Below are 22446 nucleotides of genomic sequence, written 5' to 3'. Positions count from 1 at the left end.
TACCAAGTGGCGGTAGCGACGGCGAAGAAGACTTTCTTCACTGCCTCTATTGCATCTGCAGAAAACAGCAGCAGGAGACTCTTTCAGGTGGTTCGCAATTTAGCGGAACAACCTGCTACATCGGGGCCCAGTATGGGCCACAAGATTTCCTGCAATGATTTTGCAAAGTTTTTTGCAGATAAAGTCGCTCAGATTCGGGAAGAAGTAGACTCCACCGTGGGAGCAGGGCCGGGGCGGGAGAGTGCTAGAGTCCTGTCTAGTCAAGTTGTACGGGATCAATTCCAATCTGTTACCCCCGAGGATGTGGACAGGCTGCTTGGACGAGTCAAACCAACCACCTGTCTCCTTGATCCTTGCCCATCCTGGCTTATAAAAGCTAGCCGGGAAGGGCTGGGCGATGGGATTTGTGGGGTGGTGAATGCTTCTCTCTGTGAGGGAGCCTTCCCAGACCCGTTGAAAGAGGTGGTTATTAAACCCCTTCTTAAAAAACCATCTTTAGATGCGGCCAATATAGCCAACTGTCGCCCAGTCTCAAATCTTCCATTCTTGGGCAAGGTGATTGAGCGAGTGGTTGCTGAACAACTCCAGGCATGCCTTTGAAGAAGTGGACCATTTGGATCCCTTCCAGTTGGGAATCAGGCCTCATCATGGGATTGAAACTGCCTTGGTCGCACTGGTCGATGATCTCCAGAGGCAGGCTAGGGACAAAAGTGAGAGCTGTTTCCTAGTTCTGCTGGATCTCTCAGCGGCATTTGATACCATCGACCATAACATCCTTCTGGATCGTATAAAGGGGCTGGGAGCTGGGGGCACTGTTAGACAGTGGTTCTGTGCCTGCCTCCTGGGCTGTGTCCAGAAAGTGGTGTTGGGGGATGAGTGTTCAGACCCCTGGGCTCTCACTTGTGGGGTGCCTCAGGATTCTGTCCTCTCCCCCCATGCTTTTCAACATCTACATGCAGCTGCAGGGAGAGATCATCAGGGGGTTTGTATTGGGTGTTCATCAATATGCGGATGATACCCAGCTCTACTTCTCTTTCAAATAAGAACCAGTGACGGCGGTGAAGGTCCTGTGTGAGTGTCTGGAGGCAGTTGGAGGATGGATGGCAGCTAACAGATTGAGGTTGAATCCTGACAAGACAGAAGTACTGTTTTGGGGGGACAGGAGGCGGGCGGGTGTGGAGGACTCCCTGGTCCTGAATGGGGTAACTGTGCCCCTGAAGGACCAGGTGCGCAGCCTCAGAGTTGTTTTGGACTCACAGCTGTCCATGGAGGCGCAGGTCAATTCAGTGTACAGGGCAGCTGTTTACCAGCTCCATCTGGCCGCAGACTGCCTCGCCAGAGGGGTGCATGCTCTGGTTATCTCCCGCTTGGACTACTGCAATGCGCTCTATGTGGGGCTACCTTTGAAAGTGACCCGGAAACTACAACTAATCCAGAATGTGGCAGCTAGACAGGTGACTGGGAGTGGCCGTCGAGACCATATAACACTGGTCTTGGAAGACCTACATTGGCTCCCAGTACGTTTCCGAGCACAATTCAAAGTGTTGGTGCTGACCTTTAAAGCCCTAAACAGAAGCCGCCCAGAGTGGCTGGGGAAGCCCAGCCAGATGGGCGGGGTATAAATAATCTATTATTAATTATTATTATTATTATTATTATTATCCATCCAGACAAGCAAGAGGCGGGATCAGAGTTCAAGGACACATTGCAGCCAGGAAAAAACACTCTGGGTACAAAGCAGAAACAGTGAGGGGAATGGCCTGGGGGGACTCCCGGGGGCCAGGCAGGAGGTCTAAATGTTTATTACTAGTAGTAGTATTATTTCCAGTTGCTAAGCAGCTGCCAGCCAGCAATGCAGCAGCCTAGTTGCAAGGTATACAATTTTGTTCTCTTCTCATTGCAAAGAAGAAATTAAACATCTATAAAGCAGCTCCTCTGGCTACAGGTCTGGGAAGGATATGGCCCCCTGCCTGAGGTTCCCAACCCCAGTGTACATGATGCTGATCAGTTCAGTAAAGAATTGCTTATCCTGGACTTGCCAATCTTGGACACAGTAACATCTCCCAATGGTGAAATATCACCTTCCGGGCATAAGGCAAACCTTCCGGAAGATTAAATTGTGTGTGCCTCCTTCCTTACTATTTGGGTATTAGCTGACTTCATCCCTGCTTTTATTCTCCCTGTTACAAAGGCAGATGTAAACAGAAACCACCTACCTTCTTTTGGTGTGGGGGGGGGGCGTTCTCCTGGTGCCTATACTGTGGGCAGGAGAAGCTGGCAGGGGCAGAATCTGTCTGCCTTCTGTACAGGGAAACTTTAGCAAATAGCACATCTCTCCAGGTTTCAGTTTGTAGAAGGCTTTGATGAAGAAAAGGAACACTGCTTGATTTGACCCACAGTGTGCTAAAGAGCCCCTTAGAACATTAGTCTTAGGTGGATGACTTTTATGTTTGAAGGACTAACTCATGGGTAGGCAAACTAAGGCCCAGGGGCCGGATCCAGCCCAATTGCCTTCTCAATCCGGCCTGCAGATGGTCCGGGAATCAGCATGTTTTTACGTTAGTAGAATGTGTCCTTTTATTGAAAATGCGTCTCTGGGTTATTTGTGGGGCATAGGAATTCGTTCATTTCCCCCCCCCTCCAAAAGATAGTCCAGCCCCCCATAAGATCTGAGGGACAGTGGACTGGCCCCCTGCTGAAAATGTTTGCTGACCCCTGGACTAATTGCTGCAACAAAATGCTGGAGCATGGGGTGCTCCTCTTCAGGATTCCTGCCAGCTATGCTCTTTCTTGGACACTCCAACCCCCACTTTTCTCTGGTTTACACACACAAAGGGTTCCCCCTTGTAACCACACAGGGCTTCTGGTCTGGAAAGATTTCAGAAATGGCTCTTGGGATTTTCCTCTCCACTGCCAGCTGACTGCTTCTCTGGGAAACTTTGGAGAGCTGAACACCGTTTAAAGGCTTGTTGAAGAAAGAAATGTGGGTCCCCAACTCCATGTGTATGTTCTGTGTCTAACACCCATCTTCACCATCTATTTATTTTATAGCAGTGTATAAATGAAATTATTATTAATAATAATAGCAACAACAACAACAACAACAACAATAATAACCATTATAATGCTGGCTGGGCTGGTGGGAGTGGGAGTCCAAGCCCATCTGGATGGGGAACCTGTGGCCCTCCAGCCACATAGCCCGTGGCTCAGCCACAGGTTATCAGAAGGCTCTCCAGTGGGAGAGCTGGGTCCCTCGGGCATGCCCCCTGGTTCTTCAACACAGGCTGCTCCTCTAAGATGCTTTGCTGTGGGAGCTCCAGGTCACCCACCAAAGAGGATTCCTCCAGTGAGGGGAGCATAGCCCTTTCCTTGTGGGCAGCAGCCTTCTCAGCAACAGGAATTCAGAGATACACTGCCTCTGAATCTGGAGGTTCCATTCAGCCATTGAGAGATGAATGGGAGAGTCTCAGATGTGAGCACTTGTAGTTCTGATCTTTCTTTTTTTCCCTTTTTCTTCCCTTTCAGTTTAAATTTGTGGGACTGCAGAGTTATTCCTGCACACCGGAAAGCCTGTGCAAGGTTCTGGCCACAGATTTCCCCTTTGAGGTAAGCAGTCATCTGTTGGCACCACAGCTCTGTCTCTTTCAACCCCAAGACTTGTATTCCTGGTGGAGAAGACCCCCCAAAGAACCTGGAGAGTAGGAGCCCCAGGGGCAACAGGTTCCGGCTAAGCAATACTGCTTACTGCCCCCCCCCAATTAATAAAGTTTTCAGGACCAATAAAAAAGTATTTCTTCATGCAGCACATAGTTAAGCAATGGAACTTGCTCCCACAGAAGGCAGTGATGGCCACCAATTTGGATGGCTTTAAGGAGGATGCAAAAGATTACCCGGGAGGGACTGCAGGCCTTGGACTGAAAAAGCCCTCAACCCCTTGCTTGATGCAGACAGCCCAGAGCTGTGATTGGGCACCCCCAAGTATGGCTTCCAGCCTGTGCTTGGCCGTCCAAGCGAGGGAGAGCCAGCCCACCCCCAAGGGGAGTCGGCTCTGATGTCCTGCTGCTGTTACGGTTTCAGAGTTTTGCCCAATGTTCTGCTGAAATTGCCTTCCTTTAACTTAAGCCCCAAAGATCTGACCCTGTCCTTTTGAGGGAGCAGAGAACATGTGTGCCACAAATATTCAGATTAGCAGGAAGGAAGAGAAATGGGCCAGTACCATGTGGATGGGGAGCAGATGGCAGCTGTCAGTCACTCGCGAACATGGCTGGGTCTGGCACAGGCATCGGCTACAGCTCAGGAGGTGGTTTTTATGCTGTTGCCCTCTAGAAGCACTCATTCTCTCCACTGGACCAAACTGTTAAGAAGCATTAGAAAGAACTTTCTGATGGTAACAGCTGTTTGGCAGTGGAACAGACTACTTCAGAAGGTGGTGAACTCTTCTTTATTGGAGGTTTTTAAAAAGAGGTTGGGTGCTCTTCTGTTGGGGATTACTTAGCTGCTGTCATGAGAGCCTTTGGGGGGCTTAAGAGTGAGTAAAACAGTTCTCTAAGCAAATGAGTAAATAAGGCCATCAGTCGCTGCTGTCATGATGGTTCTATGCCACGTCCAGGTTAGAGAACAGAAGCACTAAGAGGAGCCTGCTGGATCCGGCCCATTGGGGCCCCTCTAGGCCAGTATCCTGTTCCCACAGTGGCCAGCCAGATGTCTGTGGGGAAGCTGCAAGTGGGATTCAAGCACTTGAGTCCCCTCCCCTCGTATGATCTCTACCAAATGGCATTCACCACCCTAAGATCTCCAGGTATAGGGTGGTATATAAATAAAATTAAAATCCAGAAGCATGGCTGTCTCCGACCATGGAGGCAGAACATAGCCATGGTGGCTAGGAGCCATTGTCAGCTCTCTCCATGAATTTATCTAGTCCTCTTTTAACCAGGCAAGTTGGTGGTCATCACTGCATTTTGTGGGAGTGAGTTCCATGGTTTAACTCTGCACTGTGCACAGATGGACTTCCTTTTATCTGTCCTGAATCTTCCATTACTCAGAGGGAGCAGGCTCTGGATACCAGTCTGTGGGGACCTCAGGTGAAGAGGGCCGTTGCCCTGACAGGCTTCCCAGAGGCATCAGGTTAGGAAGTGGGAATGTGTTGGATTTGCTTACAGACTCCATGCTGTTGTGCAAGAGGGCTTAACAACTTGTTTGTGCCACATGTTGGAACCAGACGTTCCGAGTCTGCCTGTCCTCCAGCTCCCTCCCTTCAGATCACATTCTTCCTTTCTGACTGAGTCTCAGGGAATTAAACACCCTTTCCCTCCCCTCTTGCTTGCAAGGAGAGGCAAGCAGGAGGAAGCCTATTTTCCTGCTGCTGCTGCTGCTGCTAGTGAAAGAAAGTGAAGCAATAAGAGATGCAGCTCTGGAGACCTTCTCTTAAGAACCAAAGCGGAGCATCTGCTGGATCCGGCCAGAGGGGTCCAACTGGTCCAGCCTCCTGTTCTCACAGTGGCCAACCGGATGCCCCCAAGGAAACCTGCAAGCGGGATTTGAGCACAAGAGCAGCCCTCTCCCCTCCTGTGGTCTCCCTGTTGCTCCAGCTTCAAGACGTAGCGCAGACGCCGACTCACAGAGAGACTCACTGACAGGCCAATGAGCTCAAGAACCTGGACCATCAATCGTCCCCTATCTGCCTCATTATTTTTTAAAACCATCCAGTTTGGTAGCCATCACTGCTCCTGTGGGAGTTCCATAGTTTAACTGTGTGCTGCTTCCATGTACTTCCATGTAGAATGAAGCCCTCAATGGCTCCAGCAACTGGCAGAGCTCAGATCAGAACGATCCTCCAAATCCAAGTGGAGAGTCTCCTGTTTCTGAGCAGCCCCCAGCCCCAGCTATTGAACATTGCAGATTCTGACCAGGCTGGTGTAGCAGTAGCTGGATTTGAGCAGTATTTGGCAGGTCCCGCTTTCCAAGCCGTCCTGGGACCAAGGGAGGCACCGGAGTTGCTGGCCAGGATCCAAGGAAACTGCTGAGGAGTCCCTTGCATGTTCTAACTGAAATGCAGCTGTGCCAGCAGAACTTGGCCAATGGAAGCCCATTTTGACCACACACACAAACGGAGACTCCGTTCTTCCTCATTTAAGTTTAGTGCAGCTAAGCCTAGCTTGGGAGCAAAGGCTCCTTTTTTGTTAATGACTTGATTCAGTAATATGATGATGATAATAATGATGATGATAATAATAATAATAATAATAATAATAATTATTATTATTATTATTATTATTATTATTATTATTATTTATACCCCACTCTCCCCAGCCAAGGCCGGGCTCAGAGCGGCTTACAAGCAATAATAAAAACAAGTTAAATGATTACAACTTAAAAACAAAATTAAAAATACAACATTAAAATATTGAAACATTAAAATATTAAAATGTAGCCTCATCGCAGGAGGAGAAGGAAAAGAAAAAAAGAAAGAGAGGGAGGGAGGGAATCAAATTGGCTCCAAGCCAAAGGCCAGGCGGAACAACTCTGTCTTACAGGCCCTGCGGAAAGAAATCAGATCCTGCAGGGCCCTGGTCTCATGAGGCAGAGTGTTCCACCAGACCGGAGCCAGAGTTGGAAAGGCCCTGGCTCTGGTTGAAGCCAATCTAATTTCCTTAGGGCCCGGGACCACTAGGGTCTTGCTATTTATGGACCTTGAGGTTCTGCACCCGCTAGAGTTTCTGGGACAGCTTCAAGGGCAGCCCCGCGTAGAGCGAATTACAGTAGTCAAGCCTGGAGATGACCATCGCATGGATCACTGTGGCCAGGTTGGGGCGGGAAAGGTAAGGGACCAACTGCTTGATGCGGCGAAGGTGGAAAAATGCTACACTTGGCTGTGTGGGTGACTTATAGATGTTGGATATCACAGCACTGCCCAACCTGCAAAGCATGGTTTGGTGATCTGGGATTTCCTGCAAGCTCAAGTGGGCTCTGCCCCTTCCTTTTCCTTGGGGCACGTGCACTTGTTGGCTTAGTGGAACATAGAAAGAAGCTGCTTTATCCTGATGAATAGACCATTTGTCCATTTAACATCAGGATAAAGTATTGTCTTCATGCAGACTAGCAATTTCAGACTAGCATTGTCCTAAGCTCTAGCTGGAGATTCAGACGGTTCAAGACATACAGACAGTTCTGGCCAGATAAAAGAAAGGACTTCTTCACACAGAACATGGTTAAGCTATGGCACTCACTCCCACAGGAGGCAAGTTGGGTGGCTTTCAGAGAGGTTTGGGCAAATTCATGGAAGAGAAGACTATCCATGCCTCCTGGCCATAATGCCTCTGCTCTGCCTCCCCTGTCAGGCAGGAACGCTTCTGAATGCCAGTTGCTGGAAACCACGGGGGGGGGGGGCTCTTACACTCAGGTTCTGCTTGAAGATTTCCCACAAGCATCTGGTTAGCCACTGGAGACAGGATGCTGGAAACAGGTGAGCCATTGGCCTGATCCAGCAGGTGCTTCGTATGTTGTATGAATGCTGGTAATATCTAGCTCCAGTTAGTTTAGGAATGATTATGTTCCACTGGAGAGAGCCCGTTCCGTCGCAGCCAAGCCATACCTCCCTCCTGTGATAGGAACTGCCTGGTGTCTTCTGGATCTGAACAAACTCAGCACCATTTGCATGAGAACAAATTAGATCCCTGACTTCTTTGTTAACGAGAAATAAGCTTGGTACGTCTCTTTCGGGAATGTGTAATTAGTAAGAAATGGTGTGGGTTCATAGCTGGGAAATTCCAGGCTATAACATATCATTCAGCCTGCTGTTTGCATTGTTTGGCAGTGTAAGAAAGAAAGTACTCATGGATGATGGACAGATGATGATTTGTTACTAACGGCAGCCAGGCGGGCGATTGGCCATAAGTGGAAACAGAGGGACCTGCCATCACTGAGAAATTGGATGAGTGGGATCTGGGATGTGCAGTAATGTTGAAGCTTGCAGATATTTTTAAATACAGACAGTAAAACAAGCATTGTAGACTACAAGCCCCATCATCCCCTGAGCATTGGCCATCGTGGTCAGAGCTGCTAGGAGTTATAATCTCACAGCAATCTGTAGGTTGGGGAAAAGCTGTGACTTTTCCAGAGTACTGCATGTAACAAGTCAATGCATCAGTTTTGTAGAGAAATGCTCCATGTTCATGATGCACCAAAAATAGGTACAGGATAATACTCAGCCCTGTAGTTTATTAAGAGTTGTGCAGTGCATATAATTAGGATAATACAGATAATTAGGTTATTTATCCTACTTTCCCCCCTTCTCTAATATTTTGGAAACTTCTAATTTCCAAGGATGATTATTGTTCAGTGTATGGTTGTGTTACTATGTGTTTGATTTTTCTCTCTGCAAAAAGAAAAAAACAATGTTAGCACAAACCTGAGAAACAGACTAAAGTAAACACAGAGAAACAGGGCTGTTTCCAGAGTAAATTAGGTCCCTGCGCATGGAGGCAAAATTGAGCCTCTCTATCCAGAGGCATTGTACCACTGAAATACCTGTGGCTGAGTGAGCAACAGCAGGAAGGGACTTTCCCCCTCATGTCCAGTTTGGAGGCTTCCTGAAGGTGGACGTGATGGGCCTCTCGCCTCATATCTGGCAGAACTCTTCTCGTGTCCTCTTGCAGCGTTTACTGCCCTGTGTCGGTTGCCCTGAGCCATCCAAAATTCTGGAACCTTTTCCCAGAACACCTCAGCAGTACTAGATGCCCGTCCTCTTTTGCTCCCATTAATACAGTAGTATTCCCCATTTTGCAGAGGGAGGGGCTGAGGCACAGAGTGTAGCCCAGGGTCCAAAGGGAGCTGTTGCTCAGCCAGGCAAAGTCCTTGCCAGTAAGGCAAGCCGCTGGCGGAAAGGCAGTAAGGCAGGGGCTGAGGCTGTGGCTTTATAATGCTTGGCGGAACCTGATTGGCCCCTGGGAATCAGCTGAGAGTGTCAGCTGACTGAGCCCCATATTGTACTGCAACCTAGGTGGTGCTGTTGAGCAACACTGCTCTGTCTGTAAGGCAGACATAGGGGACCCTCCAAATCGTGTTGGACTCCAACTCCCATGAGCTTCAGCCAGCATGGTCAACCGTCAGGGAGGATGGGAGCTACAGTCCAACAACAACTGAAGGGGCCATGGACACCCCTCCACACACTGCCACATCCCTACTTGCATGGCTTGTGGCGATGGAAATGTGTCTCTGGGGAGCCCCTTTTTAAAACAAAAGCACCCCCACCCACAGTTCCTTGGTTTGAGACCAGCATCATGTCTGGCTCTAAGCATGCCTCACGCATGGCCATTTTGCTGCCACAGTTTGCAGCTCAGCTGCTTCTGTCTCGTCTAGAGAGTCTGGAACCTCTGGCTGTCCAGAGAGCAAAGTGCTGATGCTACTCCTTGCCGGTCAGACCCCAGGCTTTTAGGCAAACAGTAACTTCATCCATCCTTCCTGATTCAGCTGGCGTCAGTGCCGTGAGTCAGTGGGAATGAGGCAGACGGTGCATTAAATAAACACAAGCAGCTTCACAGGATGGAATAATCTGGGCTACTGAAAAGTGGAGAGGCTATTAACAAAGGCAGTGCCTTTGAGCCTCCAGATTCTGCTGCTCTCCGGGGACTTTCCCTCAATGCCTTGATCTTGGGGGGGGGGGGCACTGTGGCGGGAGAGTGTGGTTTGATCCTCTTCCTTTTGGAGTGACCAAGTGGGAAACCCTTCAGTCTTCTTTTTTTAAAAAGCTAGGAGAGGGCAGGCATTCCCCACTTTGGGAAGCTTTTTTCTTTGTTTTGTGTCCCAAACAGTATAAATAGTATGAAACTGATTTATGCACTTAGAAGGGTTGAAAGTGTCCATCCTGGTAATTCTCATCAGCCAAGCCAGCTGGCTCCAGCTGTTGGGAGGTCCAGTGTGAAATGTTGGTTGGAGAAGGCTGTGGTTGGGCAAGGTCCAAAAGCGCATGGTACAGCCAGCCCCCATCCTGAAAGCAAGCAGATTTTGGTCTGGCCAGTGTCTGAACTGGAGAAGGGCTGGCAATATGAACAACCTCATGTATATACCATCTTCCGTTCCATATGGGGGATGCAGGGTAACCATGCAGTCATTAAACAAGAGTCCAAGAGCTGGAGGGCGCCAGCTGGGGAAGGCTGCCTTAAGACATAGCTGTATAGTTTTGACCTAAGGGGTGCAGGTACTGAATTCTTGTAAGTATTATAGTTTTTAAAGTAGCAAACACAAACAGTGTGTTTTTGGGGAGGGGGTTAGAGTGACAATGCTTCCTTTGCCCCTCTGGTTGAATTGTGTACATACAAGGCAGTATTTTTCCAAAGTCTCCAAAAACAGATGGGAAATAAGATGCCAAAACAATTAACCTTGTTTGGGTCACATGTTCTGAGCTTTTTTAAAATAAATGACTAAATGAAGGTTGTTTTGTGCAAGAAAAACTCTCAGCATCCAATTTAAAAGGTGCAAAGGGACAATGGAACCCGACAATCCTGTGAGAACTGAGTGCCAGGGATACAGAGGGAGTGAGGTGCTGAACCCTGGTTGATGGGTGTTGTGGTGAATGTGTGGGTGTAACACATACTGTATGTTACATGCACATAGAATCTTAGAGTTGGAAGTGACCCCGACATATGGCCACCCAACCTCTGCTTAAAAACCTCCAAGGAAGAAGAGGCCTTCTGATAGTATCTTCTCTCAGTCTCCTCTTTTCCAGGCTAAATATGCCCAGCTCCTTCAACCGTTTCTCATAAGGCTTGGTTTCCAGACCCCCGACCATCTTGCTTGCCCTCTGCACATGTTCCAGCTTGTCAACATCCTTCCTAAATTGTGTTGTCCAGAATTGTACACAGTATTCCAGGTGTGGTCTAACCAAGGCATAAGAGAGTGGGACTGTGACTTCCCTTGATCTGGACACTAGATTTCTGTTGATGCAGCCTAGAATTAGCTTTTTTTGCTGCTGCAACCTTGTGTGAACTCATGTTTAGTTTGTGGTCTACTAAGAGCCTTAGATCTTTTTTTCATGTGTTGCTGTCAGGCCAGGTGCCACCTCCCCACCCCCGCCGTATGTTCTGATACACATACTTTAAAGCATGCACACCAAACCTTTGTAATGATACTACAAGCTTTGCATTCATCCAGTGAAGCTGAATGTTGAAAGAGTCAGGACAGTCAAAGGAACGTATCCCCCCCAGCTCATAGTTAAACTGCGGAATGTGATTCCACAGGAGGTATTGAGTGAAGGAATGAAGGAAGGAATGTGATGGCCACTGACTTGGATGGCTGCTGGCCCTGATGACTCTGCTCTCCCTCCATTGGTGGAGGCAACAAGCTTCTGAGTGCCACTTGCTGGAAGTTGCAAGTGGGGAGTGTGTTGTTGTGGTCAGATTCTGCTTGTGGGCTTCCCAGAGGCATCTGGTTGGACCACTTCGGGAAACATGATACCCGGTAAACGGGCTTCTGAGCTGATCTAACAGGGCATTTTCTTTTTACAAAATCCAAGGTATTACCCATGACGTCTCTCTCGGAAGGGTCTTGGCTGTGGTCCCTGGGAAGCTGTGGTTTGCCAAGGCAGTGGGTCAGTGGGTCTGGCTGTTAACCAGAAGGTTGGTGGCTGGAGCCCACCCAGAGACAATGTGGGCAGGCTTCCTGCATTGTAAGGGCTGGGATTAAATGATCCTTGGTGTCCTTCCAACTCCGTGATTCTGTGATTCTAAGGTTGATGCTGCTGGCTTTGGCGGCATTGATCAAAGCTGCTTCTTTCGAGCCAGAGCTCCTAAGGAAAGACAATGCTGGAGCGGGAATGAGGAGCCCCCCTCACCGGCCAGAAATGCTTGCAGAGAGTTTGTGTCTTTTGTCATCATTCTCTCCCCCCAACTTCTTCCCAGCTTCCGCTGCTCCTTTTTCCAGAGTCATCACTTCCCTGCACATAAATTGCCTTTTAAAAGCACAGGCCAATTTAGCTGAAAGTAGCAAAAGCTCAAATCTTAGGAAACTCCACAGCAGGTTATCTGTAAAATTCTGTTCCCCTTGGGGAGCTGAACATGAGGGGTAATAGAAAAATCTTTTCTTTTCTTTTCTTTTTTTACTGCCAAAGGGGGAATGTATGTACATGGGACTAGCAGGAGGGGTGTGGAGTATTCGCCAGCTGCAGTATTGCAGCAAGAGGAAATGATGGAAAGAGTTAAGGCTTGTTAAAGCACAGGATGCTCTTAATTCACATTGATTGTCAGAGGAGAGGAGGATCCTGGGAATGTTAAGGATTTCTTCAGCCTGAGCAAGCAGGAAGATACAAAACACAGCCACTCTCCCCTCCCTCCCCACCCTTATGAAGCTGGAGGTACCAGCAACTATTTTTCACATTCTAAATTCATTGGGATGCAAATCTCAATTCCCACCCCCACCATCCTGGAATCTCAATGGAATGGAAGTATTTGCATCCAAGGAAGCACACTTTAAATTATTTAAATTATTATTATTTAAATTATTATCAAATGCATGTTTAAGGTTGCATTGAAGCCAGTGCAAGGCTTGACTTGTCCCTTCCGTTTTTATTAGAAGATTTGGTCACTCAGCAGCATGCACTTCCCTGACATTGTTTCAGTTTCAAGGGATACAAGAATTGCAGAACTTTTGCGTTCTAATTTAGTGTGCCCCAAATGCCATTTGTTAGATATTTAGAAGTATTTCCTAGGTGCTGCCTCTGAAAATAATAGTTAGAACATTTGAGACTAACCAGTCTGGCTGGTATTATTTTCATGAAACAATGCACTTTTAGAAATGGGGACATCCCCCAGAGGAAGCTACAGCAGGGGATTTGCATATGAAGTGCTTTGAACACTTGAAAATGCTGTGGAAATGTTGATTGTTTATTAAATGTAAGAGCTTTACCAGTTCAGATGAAAGGCTCATCCAGTCCAGCATCCTGTTTTCCACGATAGAAAGCTAGATGCCTCCATCAAGCATCCAACAAGGGTCTACATCATCTCCCTTTGCCCCCTCAGCAGCTGGTGTTTGGAGGTATACTGCCTCTGAACCAGGAGGTTCTATGGAACCATTATGGCTAGTAACTTGCTCCATAAAATTGTCCTAAAAGGTAAAGGACCTCTAATAGTTAAGTCCAGCCACAGACGACTCTGGGTTTGTGGCACTCATCTCGCTTTACAGGCCAAGGGAGCCAATCATGTATCTATTTAAAAAATAACCCAAGTGTGGGGGTGGGGTTGGAGCTTTTTACAGAGACTTTTGGCTAGTTGATGAAAAGCCACTCATGTGATGGCGTACACAAGAGAGTTATAAATCTGTATTGCACCTTACAGTGGCCTGGTGATTAAAAGAAAAAGACAGGGCTTCTGCAGCTGTAATAGTTGTAGAGAAGAGGGGATTCTCCCCACCACCACCACCACTTCCTCTTTTTACTTGGCTACCCTATCAATGCACCTCATTTTTCATATTATTTATTTGGTAACACATGCTGTGCCAAAGTGCTCAAAGCAGTTTTCAGTTTAGGATGGCGGGAGGGAACCTGGGGTCCTCCAGCTCCTGCTGGACATCTGACTCCCATCAGCCCCCAGCCAATACTCTGGGGAAACGGGGGCTGTAGCGCAGCAGGGAGGACACGGGTTGCCCACCCCTGGCTTGGAAGAATGTTTTCTGCTCCACAAGCACAACCTCAGTGGGACAGACTTCCAGGTAAATGTACATTGGATTTCAGTTCAACCGGTGCAGCTCTATTCATGCCTACTCACAGGCAAATCCCACTGAATTCGGTAGGACTTGATTCAGATTCTGTTATCATTTCCCATCCAAGGAGCTCAAGGTATCAAGGTCTGCAAGGTGCCTATCATCACACCTTGTCCTTCCAACGGTGCCGCACAGTAAGCTGGCCTCCGTAGAATTGGAGCTGCAGTTAGTAAATTACAGTATATATTGCCAGGAGCTTGGAGGACCCTGAAAAATTCTGTGCCGTTTGGTGGGATTTTATCTTATGTACAGGAAAGACAGACTCACAGAACTCCCTCTCCATAGTACACTGTGAAATTTGGCCTTTCCTGAGGGTCTTAAGTTCTTTACTAACCTAATAGGCAGTCTCTCCTAGCTATACTGCACTGTTTTTATGTACTTCTGTCATTTTTATTCTGTTGGTTTGTGTGATTTACTTCCATAAAATGTGGAAATTTTAAAAAGGTGTAGGCTTTTTTTAAAATAAGAAAATTGCCATTATTTTAAAAGAGGCTATAGCTGATTCCCACAGCAAAAGGGGTGTGCTTTGAATCCACAGAATATCCCAATTGTCACCAAAGGCATACCCATAGAGTCCGCTCTTCTCCTGTTGGATTTAAGCTTGAAAGAAGCATTTCCTTCTAACCAATAGAACAGGAGGTGAGGTGGGATGCCCACAGCACTTTCTCCCATTTTTCAAAAGGCAGGTTACCCCTGGACCATCCTGTAATAATAATAATAACAACAACAACAACAACAACAACAACAACAACAACAATAATAATAATAATAATAATAATAATAATAATAATAATAAATTTTATTTATATCCCAGCCAAGACCGGGCTCAGGTAAGGCCTCATGTAAGGCCATGGACTGTATAGACCCAAGGCTGCTGCCCACCTGGTTTCTCTCTGTTCTCTTTCCTAGGTGGACGGGCTCCTCTTCTATCACAAGGAAACTCATTACAACCCTGGTAGCACCCCATTAGTGGGCTGGCTCCGTCCGTACATGGTGCCAGACATCCTGGGCATACCTGTCCCCCTCTGCCCACTGACGGCCAAGCCAGACTACGCGGGACTCCAGCTGCAGCAGATCGTGGAGCGAAAGAGGAGCCTACAGCAGGCCGCCAAGGAGGATTCTTCCAGTGTCAGCACAGCCCCCCAGGACGGCCGCTATGAACTGGAACACTTGTCCACACCAAAAGCAGAAGGCTTTCCCTCGGCTCTGAGGGACTCTGCGAGCAAGATGGAGAATTGATAGGTAGCCTGGGGTGGCTGCTTTTCCATGTTCAGGAGGAGAGCAAAAGAAACTTAACATGGGAGCAGCTCTGTTTTGAGAGCTCTGTTTCTACCCTTTGGGTAGAAGGATGACCACTTCCATAATAATTCTCCAGGCGTCGCAAGTTATTTAGCTGAGGCCTGAGATGTAAATCCTAATTGCTAGCAGCAGGGCTTGTTTAAAAGAATTAAAGCTGTGGAGCAATATGTGGAGCCGTCCTGTTCAGAGGCTTCTGTTGGTGAACTCATTCCGTTCTCTGATCAGTAGGGGAAAAGGATGACTAATTTCATGTATAAATATATAAATAAAAACCAATGAGCCTTTCTAGTAGGAAAACAGATGTCTAGTTTAATAGGAAGAGTGTTGAATAAAATACATATAATAAGAAATAAATTGAAAACAGGTATAGTAGCATTGGATATATTTAAGGCTTTTGACTGAGTAGAATGGCTGGCATTAGAATCATAGAATCATAGAGTTGGAAGAGACCACAAGGGCCATCGAGTCCAACCCCCTGCCAAGCAGGAAACACCATCAGAGCACTCCTGACATATGGTTGTCAAGCCTCTGCTTAAAGACCTCCAAAGGAGGAGACTCCACCACACTCCTTGGCAGCAAATTCCACTGTCAAACAGCTCTTACTGTCAGGAAGTTCTTCCTAATGTTTAGGTGGAATCTTCTTTCTTGTAGTTTGGATCCATTGCTCCGTGCCCGCTTCTCTGGAGCAGCAGAAAACAACCTTTCTCCCTCCTCTATGTGACATCCTTTTATATATTTGAACATGGCTATCATATCACCCCTTAACCTCCTCTTCTCCAGGCTAAACATGCCCAGCTCCCTTAACCGTTCCTCATAAGGCATCGTTTCCAGGCCTTTGACTATTTTGGTTGCCCTCCTCTGGACACGTTCCAGTTTGCCAGTGTCCTTCTTGAACTGTGGTGCCCAGAACTGGACACAGTACTCCAGCTGAGGTCTGACCAGAGCAGAATACAGTGGCACTATTACTTCCCTTGATCTAGATGCTATACTCCTATTGATGCAGCCCAGAATTGCATTGGCTTTTTTAGCTGCTGCTTTACACTGTTGGCTCATGTCAAGTTTGTGGTCAACCAAGACTCCTAGATCCTTTTCACATGTACTGCTCTCAAGCCAGGTGTCACCCATCTTGTATTTGTGCCTCTCATTTTTTTTGCCCAAGTGCAATACTTTACATTTCTCCCTGTTAAAATTCATCTTGTTTGTTTTTGCCCAGTTCGCTAATCTGTCAAGGTCGTTTTGAAGTGTGATCCTGTCCTCTGGGGTGTTAGCCACCCCTCCCAGTTTGGTGTCATCTGCAAATTCGATCAGGATGCCCTTGAGTCCATCATCCAAGTCGTTGATAAAGATGTTGAATAAGACCGGGCCCAAGACAGAACCCTGTGGCACCCCACTAGTCACTCTTCTCCAGGATGAAGAGGAACCATTGATGAGCACCCTTTGGGTTCGGTCAGCCAGCCAGTTACAAATCCACTGAGTGGTAGCATAGTCAAGACTGCATTTTAATAATCATTAAAAAATGATTATAGAAAGTTTATGATTTGGAGAACGATTTAAAGGATTAATAAATCAATTATACTTGAGGAACAAGGCATATAACTTAGTGAACGATGGTATAACATAACAAATAACACTAGCCCAAGGTACAAGACAAAAATGCCCCCTTCCCCCAATTTTATTTGTATTGGTCATTAAAACTCTGGCCAATGTAATTAGAGAAGATGGAAATATAAAAGGAATAAGCAATAAAGAAAAAGAGAAAAGAAGGTTTTTTGCAGATGACACCTTGGTAACAATTGAAAATCCGTTGGAAAAATTGCAGGTAATAGAAGCACTTTTGGAAAAAATATTGAGAAAGAACAGGGTTATTAATTAATTGGTCCAAATCAGTCAACATGTGTGGACACAGAGCTGTCCATGCAGCAAAAAGGAAACTATTGGATGTGAAGAGTACATGCGAGAGTCAATGTGTCTGATAAGCAAGTACTAAATGCATGCTTTTGTCTGTAGACTAAAGTGGGTGGGATCAGAATACAGTGGTACCTCTGGTTGCGAATGGAATCCATTCCAGAGGCCCATTCGCAACATGTAAAGCCCGCAACCTGAAGTGCCATATCGCGATTTGGCGCTTCTGCACATGCGTGAGCGGCGAAACCAGAAGTAACCCTTTCCGGTACTTCCAGGTCGCCGCAGGACACAACCTGAAAAAACGTAACATGAAGCAAACATAACATGAGGTATGACTGTAATTGCAGAATCTGCCTTGCAGATTCCAGCTTCCTCAGGACCTCAGCATCCAGTGTTTTTTAAAAATAAAAATGTCTAGCCTTTGAATGCAAAGATATATTAGCAAATGTATGGTCAGTTGGTCTGTTAATACTCCAGGTGGGGTCTGTGAGGCAGAATAGAGTGGGGCTATGACTTCCCTTGATCTGAACACTACACCTCTGTTAATTCATCCTACAAGTGCATTAGGTTTTTTTGCTGCTGCATCACACTGTTAGTTTACGTTAAGCTGGTGATCTGCTAAAACCCCCCCAGATCCTTTTCTTCAGCCAGACACTCCTCCTGCGCTGCTGGGATGGGTGGCTTCAGCACATTATTGAGTTAATGGCTGTGGTCGGACCCCATAATTCTCTGTGATGCTGCAAGGGAGGCATGTTGCACGTTTGGCGAATTGTTCAAGCTCTGTATTTGCAACACGTGTAGTTAAAGCCAGGCAGCATGACCGTAGCAAGGCTTCCTTCTAGGGAACAGGCTGCAGGCCTGATGGAAAATTGTGTGCCTTCAGCTTAGGTGTTTCATAACAGAAGAGCCTTCTAGATCAAGGCAGTGGCCCCTCTAGCCCAGCATCCTGTTCTCACAGCGGCTGAGCAGAAGCCTGTGGGAAGCCAGCAAGCAGGATTCGAGCACAAGAGCTTCTCGCCTCCCCCATGATTTCCAGCAACTGGCATTGCTGCCCCAACGGCAGAAGCAGAACATAGTCATCGTGGCTACAGCTGTCTCCTCCTCCATGAATTTGTCTAATCCTCTTTTAAAGCCATCTAGGTTGTGCTGTGGCAAGGAGTTCCATGGTTCAACTGTGTGCTGCCTGCTGGGAAAGACCCCTGAGACCAGAGAGAGCTGCTGCCTGTCAGAGCAGGCAGTGCAGGGCTTGATGGACAAACAGTCTGACATGGTCTATGGCAGCTTCTGTCTCCTGTACTACGGAGGTGGGGAACCTTCAGCCCTCACGGCTAATTAGGCGTGCCAGGCCTCAGAGGCGTTCTTTTCATTCATTTTATAACACATATCACCTTTTCCTCCAAGGAGTACATGGTTCTCTCCTTCCTCATTTAACCCCCTTAGCAACCATGTGAGATAGCTTAAGCTCAGAGGCGGTGACTGGCCAAAGGTCACCCGGTGAGGTTCATCTCTCCCAGGTCCTAGTCCAACACTCAAACCACTATACAACACTGTCCCCCCCCCCCCTGCTTGCTTGCCAGACTGTTTAGGGCAAACGCCACCCTCTTTTGCCATGTTTGATGCCAGATACAGGGAGCCTTCAAGGCATAGTTAGAATGAGTTCAAGCAGGTGATGCAGGTGGTCTTGCTCTGCAGACACAGCTCAAGCCCTGTCACGTTGTTTGGTGCTGCCACCCATGTGTCAAAATGGCCCAGGGTGCAGAGGGAGCTCAGGATCTGGTCCCGCTTATGCTATTCATGTGATGCTCACATTATTTATTTCAAGTGATTTTTTGCACCACTTGATTGTAAAAGAAAAGCCAAAAAACCCTCAAAGTGGTTTACAAAGAATAAAACAATAAAATTATCAGAAAAAAACAGTTAAAATTACTCTTGGAAACATTCAAAAAGAAAAGAAAATCAGCAACTAAAAACATTGACATTCTACATGTCTAGGTAGGGCTACTTAAATATGTTTTTAGCAGGTGCTGGAAAAAAATGCAGTGAAGATGCTCACCTGATAGGCAGGGAGTCCCCAAGTGTAGGTGCAGCCACACTGAAAGGTAGGTTGTTTGCAAATGTGGAAGGGGTATTATGTGGCACCTGCAATGTGGGTCAGTTCCACAGACTGAAGTGGTCCAGAGGGCATCTATTGGCTAAGGCGATCTGGTAGAGCTTCCTTTACTAATAGCAACACCTTGAACCTGTCTTGGATTTGTAGCTGGGTCTAGTTACAAAGGGGCCACTGGGAGATACCTTCCCAATGCCAGAGCATTCTCATGGGCGCTGGGAAGTTTAGATCAGGACCTCATAGGAAAAGCTTATCTAAAGAGGCAAAGCCAGTGTAGGATTCACACCGCGAAGAAGGTGTCTCTTACAGCACATTGACTCAAAAGCAGGTTTCTATTGGCTTCAATGGGATTTTCTCCTTTGTGCATGGAGTTGCCACCTTGATTTTTAGAAGTTGCCAGGGCAGGTTGCTGCGTGGGTATTCGTTTCTTGTCTGTCTGCTGCCGATGCCTTTTAGGGCTCTCTCTCCCCCCGCCCCCTTGGGAGCCCTCCATCCCGGCTCGTCCTCGGCTTGCTGTTGCCGCTGCTGCTGTTTGTGAATGAGATTCAATTTCTGAATGGAGCAAGCAGAGAGGGGGAGGGAGGCTTGGCAGCGAAAGGAAGCAGCAAAGGGAGCAGGATTGGTCTGCGACGGGGGGGGGGCAGGTCAGCTGGGCTTACTTCCTCCCTCCCTCCCTTTGCTCTGCCTGCTGCTTTTGAGGAACAAGCACTGCAGAAAGGAGAGGGAGGGAGGAGGCCCCCCACCCCCACGACCCCCCCCCCAGGCCACAGGACGGGTGCGGGGGGTGAAAGCTTCCTCCTCTGATACAGTATATATAAAGGAAGTTGCTTCCTACTGATTCTCTCTTTCTCTTCCTCTTCCTCCTCCCTCCCTCCCTCCCTCCTTTTTCTCCCAGAAAGCAGCAGGAGGAGGGATCTTTGCAGGGTGAATATCTCGGCACAATCTGGAGAGGATTTCAAGCTTTGGGGGCTGGGAAGTTTTGCCATTTTCTGCCCCTTCTTCCCTTCCCGTTAAGCCCCTTTGCCTTCCGATCCATATGTAGGCGTGTTTAATGCCCGAAGACATTCACCGCGGCTGAATCAGACTTGGCATTCTTATTTTATCAAGGGAGAGGTTTTTTCTTTTCCAGGACCTTTCTTTTTAATGGAACTTTTTTTGTCGAAGTTGCCGTTGTCGCCGTCCCTGTTACAGTGAAAAGGAGAGAGGGGCGCAAAAAACACCCACCCACCGAATACTAATAATCGGGCGCTCCCCTCCGTGCTCCCACCGCCCTTTTCAAAAAATACTTGCATATATCTACAAAAGCGCATCATAAAAGGGAAGACAACGACGACGGCGAAGAATGCGATCCTCCAACTTTGGGAGCGACCCGAGCTGAGCGACCCCCCGAAAAACGTGGGAGGAGGAGGAAAAAGGAGACGAGCTGCTTTGGGAAATGTTTGTGGGGTGGTAGCTGTGGGAAACTTGCACGATCTCCTGCTCTCTGGCCGGCGTCGAGTCCTGGGAGCGCCCCGAGGGCAGGATGGCGGCGGAGCTGAGCCCCGAGGAGGAGCAGGTAGGAGCTCGCCGGGCCCCGGAGCTTGGGGGGACCGCGGCCAGGGAGGAGGGCGGGGCGGCCGGGATGGCGGGGTTTCTCCGGAGAGGCGCCTCTCGGCTCCTTCCCAGGTCTTGGGCTGCGATGGGAGCCTCTCGGGCCTCTTGGCTGCGCTCTTTTAAACGGCTTCGCAACAACGCGGATCGCGAGGGGAAAGAGTAAGGAGATGCATAAATAGTATTTCTTTGCCTAGAGTAATGCTGCGCACCCATCTGTTTGGGGGTCGTCTCATTCCTGGAAGCGAAGCAGCGCCCCCCCCCCCGTCTCCCGACTGACGGGCCGAGGTCCGTGCTCCGTCTTGCCCCTGCTTCCCCTCCCCTCCTCTTCCCGGGGGTGAAATCCGTTCTTGGTGGGCGGGGGGAGCTGCGTCCCTCCAAGTCCCGCCACCCCCCACCTCAAGGGGAGGGGCGGAAGTGGGGCCCCCTGGGGAGGTTTCCATGGAGATCAGAACCGCGGCGGGGGGGGGGCTGCGACGCGGCCTAGTCGGAGCAGGAGCCTGGCGGGGCCGTGGGGCGCCCCCTCCCCTCCCGCTAGGATCCTCCGATAAAAGAGGAGGAGTTGAGAACAAGCCAGGAAATTCGCTTCTTTGGGTGGGGGCTGCAAGGACACACTCGCTCTTGGTTGAGGAGGGGGAAGGCTAATTCTTCCCGCGCAGTTGTCTAGGGGGGGGTGGATCCAGCCGCCTCAGGGGCTTCTCCCCCATTAATTGACGCCTCATTCATTAACTGGTTTTTCTCTTCTAATCCTCCCCCCCCCCGCCCCGTGTTTGTGTGTGTGATGTTTTCTTTTTTCTGGGGGGGGGGGAATTAGATTCCCCACCCCTTTCATAAAAGCTGTGAGGCCGGAGAGAGAAGCGCGACATGGAGCGGAAGTGCCGCGGAGGGGAAAGGCCGGCAAGCGCGCAGGATCCGCGGCCGCTTTCTGCCCGGGCAGGGCAGCCGGGGAGCTGGGCTTCTGCCGGGAGCCTGGCTGGGCTCGCCCTTCTTCCCGAGAGCGCGCCTGCGCCTCTGCCCGGGGCTCCGCGCGGCTCCCTCGGGGCTTCTCTCCCCGCCGCCGCCCCGCTCGCAGGGACTTCTCGCTTCCGCCTCGCCCTTTGCCCTTCGCCGTTTTCTGCTTCAGGCCCTTTTCACTTTCTCCCCCGGGAAGGATCCGGCCCTCCTTTGTCGCGCTGCGCTTGAGTCAGGCGAGGTGGATGTTGCTCATCCCTTCGGGAGGCGCCCCAGAAAGGGGTCCGCGACCCCCGCGAAGGCCGGGAGACACAAACCCCGCTCGGGAGCGTCTCTTCGCCGTTAAAGTTTTCACACTCCTAGCTTGTAGCAGAAAAAGTGAACGTTGTCGGTCCTGGCAGAGAAAAAGATACTATACTAATAAATGTAACCCTTTTATTTAAATAAAATGGTCTGTGGGAGTTTTTTTAATCTTGCGTTTCTATAGCCTGTCTTGGATAGAACTGAAGGCGGCATACATTGTTGCTATTACTCCATCCGATTGCAGGTGGCTTTGATTAGGTTTCTTAAAGAATGTCTTCCATGCTTTTCAAGCGAATTTCCCAAAGCATCTTAAAAACCAGCAATGTACAACAGCAGTGTAAAATCATGTAGTATTTTTAAAAAGCATAGAGCAGCAATAACTGCCCACCCCCCACAAAAAAACAATAAAAGCAGCAGTCAGAAAACGCTTTCCAAATGGAGAATGTCTTTCAGATGTTATCCAGAAAAAGATCAGATTTTCTCCTAGGGGCCAAGGTCTCTTCAAAACCCCCCCATAATTTTTTTGAGGGAGCCAGGCACCC

General features: G+C 48.5%; 2 protein-coding genes across 9 annotated transcripts in view; both read left to right on the top strand.

The window, feature by feature from the left end:
• SNUPN (snurportin 1) overlaps window positions 1-15402 on the top strand; it is a 36747-nt gene extending 21345 nt beyond the window's left edge. For 4 of the 6 annotated variants that reach the window (XR_014519238.1, XM_083475889.1, XM_083475888.1 and 1 more), the window contains 2 exons: window positions 3526-3606; window positions 14659-15402. Coding sequence is in view for 3 of the 6 variants with exons in the window: in XM_083475889.1 (XP_083332015.1) it covers window positions 3526-3606; window positions 14659-14988 (411 nt within the window). In the remaining 3 variants the exon portion in view is untranslated. Of the gene's footprint in view, window positions 1-2858; window positions 3004-3525; window positions 3607-14658 lie in introns of those variants that run through there. The other 2 variants (XR_014519239.1, XR_014519240.1) reach the window with 2 other exon arrangements.
• A 3554-nt stretch (window positions 15403-18956) lies between these two features.
• PTPN9 (protein tyrosine phosphatase non-receptor type 9) overlaps window positions 18957-22446 on the top strand; it is a 77050-nt gene continuing 73560 nt past the window's right edge. The window contains exons 1-2 of one of the 3 annotated variants that reach the window (XM_083475799.1): window positions 18957-19052; window positions 19956-20615. In XM_083475799.1, the coding sequence (XP_083331925.1) occupies window positions 20583-20615 (33 nt within the window). In that variant the 5' untranslated portion in view covers window positions 18957-19052; window positions 19956-20582. Of the gene's footprint in view, window positions 19053-19701; window positions 20616-20662; window positions 20813-22446 lie in introns of those variants that run through there. The other 2 variants (XM_083475798.1, XM_083475800.1) reach the window with 2 other exon arrangements.

Source organism: Podarcis liolepis (genome assembly GCF_965112155.1).
Source record: "Podarcis liolepis genome assembly, chromosome: 14".
In the NCBI taxonomy this organism is placed as follows: Eukaryota; Metazoa; Chordata; class Lepidosauria; order Squamata; family Lacertidae; genus Podarcis; species Podarcis liolepis.
Note: the sequence above shows the minus strand (reverse complement) of the source record. Positions and strands in the feature narration are given on the sequence as shown.